The 11,555-nt window shown below is 42.3% G+C and overlaps 1 protein-coding gene across 2 annotated transcripts in view; it reads right to left on the bottom strand.

Moving 5' to 3' along the window:
- Positions 1-845: 845 nt before the first annotated feature.
- Parl (presenilin associated rhomboid like) overlaps positions 846-11,555 on the bottom strand; it is a 28,262-nt gene continuing 17,552 nt past the window's right edge. For both annotated transcript variants that reach the window (XM_048453751.3, XM_085685319.2), the window contains 5 exons: positions 11,299-11,448; positions 9,256-9,326; positions 5,282-5,383; positions 5,064-5,161; positions 846-1,108 (listed from right to left, as the gene is read on the bottom strand). In XM_048453751.3, coding sequence (XP_048309708.1) covers positions 997-1,108; positions 5,064-5,161; positions 5,282-5,383; positions 9,256-9,326; positions 11,299-11,448 — 533 coding nt within the window. In that variant the 3' untranslated portion in view covers positions 846-996. The remainder of the gene's footprint in view (positions 1,109-5,063; positions 5,162-5,281; positions 5,384-9,255; positions 9,327-11,298; positions 11,449-11,555) is intronic.

Here is an 11,555-nt window from a genome sequence, read left to right as displayed (position 1 = left end):
GGCCAGTTTGATCCCATTAGAGCACATATCTCTAAACATAAGGTTGAAACAAGGTTTCCTTTCCGTATTTACCCACGTTATTTCCTTCATTTGGAGGTGGGATGGAGCTGGTGAGTTCATGATGGTCATGCACGTGTGTGCACATATTGGGAGACCAGAGATAGAATCCAGGCATTTTCCCCAATTGCTCCCCATTTTATTTTCTGTGGTGGTGTGTTCACACCCATGAGCAGGCATTTCTACACATGTGCAGAGGGCAAAGAAAAACACCGAGAGTTCGGCTCTATCACTTAATGCCCATCCCTTTGAGACAGGTCTCACTTAACCTGAAGCTCATCAATTGGGTAATCCATCTAGCCAATGAACCCGGGGACTCACCTGGCCACCACACTGGGATTACAGGTGTGTGCCACCACAACAGTTTTCTGTGGTGTTAGGATCCAACCTTAGCTCCTCATGTTTTCATGGCACGCAACTCTTCTACCTGAGCCATCTTCCCAACCCCCTCTTCTCCTCTTATTTTAGCTGCATCTTTTATATAGAAAGTAAATTCTAAAACAAGTTTCTAGATATGTTGCTCACTGCCAGAAAAGTCATTTAGCGAAATGTTTGGAAGTGTTGTGGTTGTTATTCCAGACTATGTCAAACAGAAAATGCCCTCAACTTTCTACTGTCGAAAGGAAGTCAGAACCAATACTAAGTAGATGCTAGGTCAGGCATAAAACCAAGGCTCCTCCAAGGTCCCATCAAATCTGTTGAGGATCTCTCACCAGGTTCCAGGCTTGAAGAATGACATATTTAACAAACCAAGCAAGAGCACCAGTACTCCAAAGGAGCAAATACCATTTACAAACTAGAGATATAAACATTTATTTCATAACTTTGCCATAATTTGCTAATGAGACATGTACTGAGAACATTTAAAACACTGGGGTGGCCGGATGCTGAGTCTTCCAGGCAGCAAGGAGCAGATGTACCATACTGGCCAGTTTTGCATCACTTAGAGCCACCTCCTTTTTTGGGGCCATTAGTCCTTATCTCATGCCAGATTTTCACTAGAGGCTCCCTGTTCTTCCAAATGAGTTCATGACCATAAGTGATATACCATCTGGAGAAAGACAAAGAGTCCAATGTTCAAACTATGTGACATGCAAATCTAAACATCATCACAGCATCGAGTGACACAAAGTTTTTTGTTTTGGTTTTTTTTGTTTTGTTTTGCTTTGTTTTTGCTTTGCTTTTTGTTTTTTGTTTTCATTAAAAAGAGTATTTGTTTTCTGTGAGTGGGTGCTTTGCCTGCATGTATGTCTGTGCAAGAACAGCCAGTGCTCTTAACTGCTGAGCCGTCTGTGTAGCCCCAAGTTGAAACTTTAAATGTCATAGTCACTCCAATAAACAGAATACAATAGGTAATTTGATATAAAGCTTTGATATTTATATATAAAGGACAAAAGCAGGATGGGCCTGAGTGGCTGTCTGGAACTACGTCACAGCTTTACACAGTTATTAAACATTATTCTTGACATTCTGTATCTTGGGGGAGGAGGAACGGATACCATGGTCTGTGTGTAAAGGTCTTAGAACATCATGTATGTCCCAGCGATGGGACTAAGTCTGTGAGGCTTTGTGCAAAATGCCTTTAGCCAAAGAACCATCTAAAGGCCCTAAATTATAACTTTTTTATTCACTTCAGAAAGTTAACCATCATGATTCCTTGTTTATTTTCGAGACAAGTTCTCACAATGTTCTGGATACTCATGACAATTCTACCTCCCAAAAGCTGTAAAGAGAAGCATAAACAACCATATCTACCTTTGTTTTTCTCTTTACAGACTAAACGAAAAGAAGTATATAAGAAAATAATTTGCTCAAAATGCTAATAGCTTTGTGTACCACCCAAGGTCTAACCAAAGGTACACTAGTGGTGCGGGAGAATTATCTGTATTCTGTCAATCATGTATTTTAATAAAACGCTGATTGGCCAGGTAGGAAGTATAGGCAGGTCACCCAGACAGGAAGTAGAGGTGGGGCGACAAGAATAGGAGAATGCTGGAAAGGAGGAAGCCCATTCCTCCCACTCCTGCACAGACCACCAAAGAGGCAGGATGTAATTTGCCCAGCTGTGAAAGCTATGGAGTCATGTGGCTAACACAGATAAGAATAATGGGTTAATATAAGCTACAAGAGCAAATAAGAAGACTGAGCTAATGGACCAACCAGTTTATAATTTTATGGAATCCTCTGTGTGACTTTCTTTGGGGCTTGCCAGCTTGTTGGGGTACCAGGCGGGACAGAAACCCCAACAAGCTGGCCTTCATGTTACATACTGACTCTTTTTTTTTAAAAAAAAACAATGATTAAAAAGAAGAAATGTCAGGCATGGGACTTACTAATGAGGACTACAATGGTATATATGTCCTCCTGCCATTTCCACCTGCCTACACAAAGAGGGAGGCCTGCACACACAAAACCTGCCTGCAGGCAATGAGCAGTGAAGGTGAAAGGTGTAATTCCTTAATCTGTTCAGCCCTCCAACCACAAATCATCAAAGTAAGAGCGAACAGAACCCACACCTGAGATCCTGTGCTCCAACTACTGCTCACAAAGCAGCATGGAGGTCATCTCCCAGGCACTGAGTGACATTGCTAACCATATGGGCATGCTGTAACCACATGAAACACAGGTTGTGGGGTTAATTTAGGGCATCTTCAGTCTTCCATGGAAAAGGCAATGGCTCCTGGAAGATGTGAGCTGACAGAGAAAGGCAGCCTAGGAAAGCACCTACTCTTGAAACCTTGACTCGTTTACTCATTTCTCCAAACAGACTTCGTGTTCTCAGAGGCAGAGAGCAGACTTGATTGACCTCATCTTTTCCTAGAAACCTGGTTTTAATTTTTAAGGGAATGGGCATGATGGCCATGCTCTTAATCCTGGCAGAGATGCAGAGGTAAGAGGTAGAGGGATCTCAGGGAAGCCAGGCTTATATAGTGAGAGCCTGTTTCAAAAAGAAATATATATATATATATATATATAAAAGACTGAAGGGGTGGAGAGATGGTTCAGAGGTTAAGAGCACTTGGAGCTCTTTAAGTCCCGGGTCCAATCCCAGCATCAACATGGTGGCTCACAACTGCCTTGAATGAAACTCCAGTTTCAGGGGATCTACTGCCCTCCTGTGGCCTCTGTGGGCACCAGTCATGAAGGAAAACAAGCATACATGTAGGTAAGACACTGATACACGTAAGAATAAATACACTTTGAACAATGCTCTATCTGATTTACATAGCACCAAAACAGCAACATAACGTTTTAACATGTCAAAAATATCTGAATATTCATTTTTTATTGTAAAGGTTTTGCCTTATACCAGGATTTTAATTCCTGCTTATAAAAACTGGACACAATAACACACATCTGTAATCCTAGCACTAGGGAAACTGAGGCATGAGAATTGTCATAAGTTCAAGGACAGCCTGGGTTGTATATTGAATAAGAGGTCAGACAGGGGCTACATAGAAAGACCTCATCTTAAAAACAAACAAACAAAACAAACCAATTAATTGGAGCTAAAGTAAGATTTTCTCATGCATGTAGAAGAGAAAAAGGACTGTCCCAAGAACAAATGTAAAACCCTTAGAAGTGAGTCACTTGTCAGGAACTCACCATGAACATGATCTTTCCAAATCTTTTGAGCCTACTAACACAAGCAGAACCAAACACTTCAGTCTGGCAGGCAACTACTCGATTATACTCATGAATATAGATTAAATGGCGACATGGCTAATGCCAACTTAGGAAAACACAGCTTTGCTTCAGGGGATTGAATTGAGGACCCCACACGTTAGGCTGTGCATCACCACCAAGCTACACCAGTGTTGAAGAAACTTTCCAGATGCAGCAGTGTAACAAGCTAGTATTCTGCAATCACTGGCTGTGTGACCGTAGACAAATTATCCACTCCTCCTTTTGGGGGGCATGTAATCCACGGTACAGTGTATGGATATACATGCATGTGGATGTACACATGTATGGGTATGTATATGTGTACAAGTGGGGAGCGTGTATGTGTATGTATGCACCTGTGAGGATACATGTATACATGTGTGGGTGCATGGGTAAGTGCATGTCAATTAAAGGATAACTTGCAGGAGCCAGTTATCACCTTCCACCACGTGTATCCTGGGGATTGCACTTGGGATTAAGCTTGACAGCAAGCACCCTTACTCACTGAGCCCTCTCAACAGCCCAAGTTTCTGATTCCTTTCTAAACACAAAAAAGGTGGGTCTAGGACATGACTGAGATCCACTACATGAAAAGAGTTGGAATCAGAAGAGCCAGAAAGGACTCCTCTGCTTTTCAGATCCTGGACTTTAAAGTGTATTTGATACAATTAACTTCAGAATAAAAGAAAAGGCAATGTTTAGAATAATAAAAACCCACCAGGGGAAAAGATGCTATGAAAATACATGTAAAGTACAGCTAAACTTAGACTTCACAAAGCATAGCTACCTCTCAAGTCTTTGTGTCTCAGACTGTTTATAATGTGCCGCTCTAAGAGCTAGAACACGCATGTGCCGTTCTTTAGTCACCATGGAAATTACACACGGCACAGCAGCACTCGGCTCCACCACCTAAGGCATCACTGCTTCACTTAGGAAGATCTTCTGTTCTGTTTAAATTCAGGCAAACACAAGTTTCCTAAAGTGCAACTGTGTGTGTGACCACACACCCAGTGTGCTCAGTCTGGTGTGTTGCAAAACAAGACCGTGAATTTCTATTTAAATTTCTACTCTCTACTTCAACACCTGCCATTCCTGTGACTCAGTTTCTATCATTAAACAGGAACCTAAGGTAACTAGCTAGGTACTGGCATGTAGCAGACGTCAGGTACCATCCACACTGGCACACGATCCACAGCAGCCTCTACCTAGACACACCACGTTCTCCCACACACGCAGTGCAGGGAGAGAAATGGCTGCACCAGCTCTGTACACCAGTAAGATGGGACCAGCAAGGGGTGGGAAAAGCAAACAGCTCAGCACTTGATTCTGCTCAAACTTACATTCCAAAGAGAGCTCCCCCAAGATGTGCTGCATGATCAAAGAATTTCCATCCCAGGATCATCCCAGCTGTATCCATGGCAATGATGGCTTTTAAGGCCTAGAAGCCAGGGAGAGAAAAGAGAAATGGTACAATTTTGCTCCTCTACTTTCAATTTAAGGGCGAGATTTCAGACGCTGTCTGACCAAGGCTACGACCAGAACTTCACCAGATACTCACATTGCCTGCTGTGAAGGTGAAGACCGGGAGGAAGATGATGGCGAGCCTCCCTTCTGGGATCTTGGTGCAGACTGCTGCAAGCACAGTCATGATTGCTCCTGACTGCAAGGTAAAGAACACGGTGGTGAGGACAGCAGACACCATGTGACCATGGGAGGCCTAGGCTCTGAGCAGGCCAATGCACTCCACATCCAGGGGGAACACAAACCTTAAAACCTTTTCACTGTGAATGTGAACAGTATCAGGGAAAGGGAGCCAAGCTGCCACACAACGCTGCAAATAATCCCTAGAAATAGACTATACTTTCACTATGGAGAACTTAAATATATCATAATGACCACATGAATGCTTAATGAGTGCCAAGGATAGCATTAAACATGCCACACACTTAAGAAAGAATATCTAACAGCTCTCTAACTGGTTGGAGTGAGCTATGGGGCAGCTTTTTCTTACAATTTAAATTTAATAATGGCTTTGAGATATTTTTCTGCAATACAGAAATTTAACAAACCTCTATTAATGCTAATCATAATCCTAATATTCTGAATGGTAGACTATCTCAAAAACTCAATCATACCTTCCTAGACCTGGATGGAGGGGGGAGGACCTTGAACTTCCCACAGGGCAGGGAACCCAGACAGCTCTTAGGACTGGAGAGGGAGAAGGAGTGGAGGGAGTGGGAGGGAATCAGAAGGAGGGGAGGAGGTGGAAATATTTAATAAAAAAAAAAACTTGATCATAATTCCTTGTTTAAGTTAGCTCTCATGATACATATTCATTCAGCAATTTGAATCCTAACACAGTAGGCATGATATTATATACTTAGAGACACAAAGGTGAACAAACGTTTCCAACTTTATGGACCTTACAGCATGGCAGGAAAGACATTAAAGAAAAATAAGCAATTCTGAGATCAGAAGAAGAGGTGCTGTGTGCCAAGGCAGCACATGGAAACCCAGGCTCAGGGCCATCAGCTGCGTGGAGCTTAGGTCAGATCCCAGCAAGCAGAGGAGACAGGAAGAGCATGCTGGAGAGCACACAGCAGAGGAGGAGACAGGAAGAGCGTGCTGGAGAGCACACAGCAGAGGAGGAGACAGGAAGAGCATGCTGGAGAGCACACAGCAGAACCAAGTGAGCTGCACAGCCTGGCAGAGGACTTCAAAGATCCGAGTGCAAAGTGCAGAGAACAGGGTAAAAATACAGCGTGGCAGGCACTCAAGGTAGTTTTTTTGGCTAACACAGGTCACAGCAGACACAAAGATGTCTATTAAAGGAACAATGTATTAAGAACAAATCTACTTATCTATCAAAAATAATAAATTTCCATGTTAGACTCTCTACAAACAGCTTTGCTGTCATTCTTCTCAAGTATTGGGTCAGAAAGGCAAATTGTGACAGACTAAAGGAGTCTTGGCGTAACATCCCAGCACACAAAAAAGACAGCATGGAAGACATCAACTATGGCCTAGAGCCAAAGGAGCTATGCCAGTGCTGATTCTCGCTGTGGGAAATGATACGTGGTTACAGAAGACACTAGCTAAGAGGATACACAAGTCACCTTTGCAAAAAGAATCACAGTGAAAACAGGTTCCAACTAAAATAATCAACAGATACTATTACCAGTAGAGCATGTGACAGGGAGAAGTTGATGAACAAAGTATTTACATAATCTAAAAACGTCTCCTCACACATATTAATTTTAAAAGAAAAATGTAGTATAGAAGCTGGACAACATCTGAGACATTCACCACAAAAAAAGACAGACACCATGTGCCTGGTCCTAGCATAAATGGTCCTGAGGATACCATTTATCTAATATTCCCCGCCCAAGACAGACAAGCTGATTGAATCTTGAGGAAAAAGAATCCACAATAGCCTCCCTGTTTGTTCTAAACTACTGGGAGCATGAAAAACAAGGACAACCTGTGGAAATGCGACAGCTTTGAGAAGCCCAGAAAAACATAACAACTAAATGTAATACACGAGCTTAAGGGGAAAAGTATAGAACAACTTCCATAGTTGGTATATGGATTATAAAGTTTATCTCTTTAATAGTGGTGCTGTGGAATATGGAAAAATATTTGTGTTTCTGGGAAGCACATGCTGAAATATACAGAAACAAAGAGACACAATGTAAGAAAGCTATTCTTAAGGACGGTAGCTCAACACATGGACAGCACTGGACACTAAAGCCTGATGGCCTGAATCTAGCACCCAGAACCAAATGCAGAAAAAGAGCCAACCCCAAAACCTGGCCTCTGAACTTCAAATGCACACCACAGCATGTGTGCCCAAGAGCACTGTGTCTGTCTCTGTCTTACACACACACACACACACACACACACACACACACGACAAAGATAAAAAACTGCTCAAATGGTTCTGAAAAGAGTAAGTATGGTTAGAGAGGAAATGATGCATGGCAAAGTGTTAAAAGCTAGTGAATCTGTGCTAAGACTTTGATTTAAAATGAAACCTAGAATTTTAAAAAAAAACAAAACATAGGAGTAAAATCTTTGTGACTGGGTCAGGGAAAACTTTCCTCACTGCACACCAAAAGTGACTTCTAATAAGTAAATTAAGCTTCATGCAAATTAACAGCATACTCTCTGAAAGAAATTGTTCCAAGATAAGACAAGGTAGGCTAAAAAAAAATGTTTGCTGTTTAAAATTCTGATAAAAGCCAGGAAGGTAGAGGGAATAGAATGAGGAGCTCAAGGTCAGTCTTAGCTACACAAGCACATCTCAAACAACAGCCTAACAAAGCACTTGTTCCCAGAACATATTGCGAATATTTAGCAAGTTCAATTAAAAATATTAATAAGCAAAAGATAATTCAAAGATGATGCTTGAGGAACAAACACAAAATCATCAACATCATTATTAGCTTTTATTGGGGGAAATAGCTACCAGGCCACATTGTGAGCGGGTAAAGCCACGGAGACTGGGACTCTCACACTCTGCTGGCAGGAAAGGATAGAACACGGTGGTCAATGTGCTACCAGTCTGTAGGTTCTTAAGCATTAGCATCTGCACCCTATGATCTGGTCATTCGACTCTGAGAAACGAAAGCACTGTCCACACAGGGGCTATACACAAAGTGTCTACAGCACTTGTTGGTTTGTTTCATTGCTAGAGACAAGGTCTCAGCATAGCCCTTGTAGACCAGGCTAGCCAAGTGCTGGTATGAAGGGCATATGCCACCATGAATGGTCCAGTACTGTATTTAGGTAGTGTTCAGAGCACAGTAGCAGATTTAAGTATGTAATGACAGTTATCTAATTATCTAATCTTAGAGTGGGCTCTCATTATTCTGACACACTTTTTCCAAAACGTACTATATTCCAGTACATACATACAAACAAACAATAGTTAAAAGCTACAGAGAGGGCAGGTATGGTGGCGCACACCTTTAATCCCAGCATTCAGCTAAGGAGGCCAAGGCAAGTGGATCTCTGTGAATTCCAGGCCAGCCAGAAATATATAGTCAGACCCTGTCTCAAAAGGACAAACAATAAAACAAAATTTAAGAAAAAAAGAGGAAAGAACTAGTTCCACCAAGCTATGTTCTGTCCCCTCAACACAAGTCCCAGAGCAACCACACGTGGCACACACAACCAACAAAGGTGAAGTAAAAAAGCTGCAGTCTCAACACTTCAGTTGTACAAATGTACAAATTCCAAGTTTGACAAAAATGTGTCAAACAAATCGTTGCCATGTTAATTTACTCATTATTTACTGTTAGACATAAGGTAACAGCAGGATGAGAGTATATGGAAGCTGTACTCATTTGCAGATTTCTTATAAACAATCATTTCTCAATGAAATTTAAAATTAGATCAGAAAATATTTAATTAGATATACAACAAGAGAAAGAGAGAAAAGGAGAGGGAGGGAGGGAGGGAGGGAGGGAAGGAGGGAGGGAGGGAGGGAGGGAGGGAGGGAGGGAGGGAGGGGATATGAAAAATACTTACTGCACCCAGTGAAGGTCCGTATCTTCCTGTGGCAACTTTACACACATAACTGACAAAATTGGAAATGACACCTATGAAATAAACCACATTTCAACAAGTCACCTATAAAAAGTACTATTTTATTTTTCTTTTAGATGTACTGCTAATTGAGCCCAGGCCTTAAGCACACAGACTAGCACTACCACTGACCTCCGCCCCAGCCCTTAGTGTCTGGATTTCAGTCTCCACTCCAGCTGTAGCACTGGTTTGCTTTTCTTCTTTAGTGGTGTCTTTTGTTTTGTAGCCCAGGTTGACCTCAAACCTGCTATCCTCCTGCCACAGCTCCTTACAGGCTATGCTCAGCAATACTGTAAGGTTTCTATTCAGATCACTCTAAGGGGGCCACTATGAAGCCCATTCTACTATCATTTCAGCTAATTTATAGGGCAATGTCCTGGATAATGTGTGCTTTCCTAGACCCCACACATGACTCACCAAGTGACACAGGGTATCCACTTTACCTCTCAGGTATCATTTCCTAATCTACAACATGAACAAAGGTCAGTACTCAAACTTACCAGCTATCTCAGATCCCTGGGCTCACCTCCAGAGACCAGGGGTCTATTAGGTCCTGCTGGCTTTAGTGCCATAGAACTCGACATCATTTTTCTTTTCTTTTCTTTGGAGACAGGGTCCTGACAGGCCTGGAACTCACTATAAAGATCACACTCGCCTCAAACTCATACAACAAACGCCTGCCTCTGTCTCCTGAACGCTGAGATTAAAGGCATGTACCACCACACCTGACTCTCAGTGTCTTTTTTTTGTGGGGAGGGGATTCAAGACAGAGTTTCTCTGCGTACCCTGGCTGTCCTAGACCTCACTCTGTGAACCAGGCTGGCTTGAAGTTAGAGATTCACCTGCTTCTGCCTCCCCCATGCTGTGATAAAAGTGTGCCTCTCCAAGTCATTTTTAAAAACAACTTCTGGGGCTGGAGACATGGCCCAATGGTTAGGATTAAGGGCTGCTCTTCCAGAGGACCCCAGCTCAATTTCCTGCACCACATGATGACTCACAACCATGTAACTCCAGTCTTAGGAAACCCACCCTTTTCTGGACTCAGCAAGCCCTGAATGTGCTACACAAACACACACATAGGCAAAATTGCTAGGGATTATGTTAAGGTTTGTTACTTTTGTTTATGTTGCATTTGTTTAACTCTCTGAAGATGCAATACTTTGCCTGTCTGGAACACCTGATGGTCTAATAAAGATCTGAACGGCCAATAGAGAGGCAGGAGAAAGGATAGTCTGGGCTGGCAGGCAGAGAATAAATAGAAGTAGAAATCTGGGAGGGGAGAAGTAGCCAGAGGAGGACACCAGGACCAGCCATCCAGCTACACAGCAATCCACAGAGTAAGAGTAAGATTTACAGAAGTAAGAGAATGGGAAAAGTCTAGAGGCAAAAGGCAAAGGGATAATATAAGTTAAGAATGCTGATAAGAAACAAGCCAAGCTAAGACCAAGCATTTATAACTAAGAATAAGTCTCTGTATGATTTATCTGGGAGGCAAGTGGCGGGCCCCACAAAGAGCAAAAAGAGTAAAAACATACTACTACTGCTACTACTACTATTACACAGAACACCCATACATAAAATAAAAGTGAAATTTGATCAACTGTTCATTCTACAGTAGTGGCAACCTGGAATCCTATACTACAATTCCCCAGTTGAGATGTGGAGAAGAGGCCATCCAGGACAGCCAACATGCCATTCTACAGAGAGAACAGAGCACACTCACTACTGTTTTGTAGAGACAGGCTGTCACTCTGAAGCCCAGGTTGGCTTGATTCACTGAAAACCAAGCATACATGAAATCTATCAGAAGAGAAGCAGGGAAGGAACAATTCCATTTGTCTGTGATGCCCTTCTCTACACACAGTTTGATAAATAAATCCATCCCAAGCATTTGCTGTGTACAGAGTATCACTGTAACCATTCCTCTGTCCCTTCTGTAGGGAAGTGAGTCTTACAGTTCCAATGTTCCCAGAGTAAAGCTATTACCTGCAGACAGGTACACTGCCACAAACTGCTCTTGACCCAGAATATTCACGATGCTAGATGAGAAGCTCCATAAAACATACATATTTGCTGCCATGTGGAATAAGGAGAAATGACTGAACGTTGACAGCAACATTGGAGAACAAAGAACCTCTACGAGAGAAGAAAAAATGTGGTAAACATGCAATAGTAGGCCATAAGTTTTGCTCATTTTAAGCTTGTCTCCTTGTTGTTATTAAATCAAGCATAAGAATCCAAAA

This window comes from Myodes glareolus, chromosome 2 (assembly GCF_982192425.1).
Source record: "Myodes glareolus chromosome 2, mMyoGla1.1, whole genome shotgun sequence".
Taxonomy (NCBI): Eukaryota; Metazoa; Chordata; class Mammalia; order Rodentia; family Cricetidae; genus Myodes; species Myodes glareolus.
The sequence above is the reverse complement of the archived record's forward strand: the minus strand, read 5'-3'. Positions and strand labels throughout refer to the sequence as shown.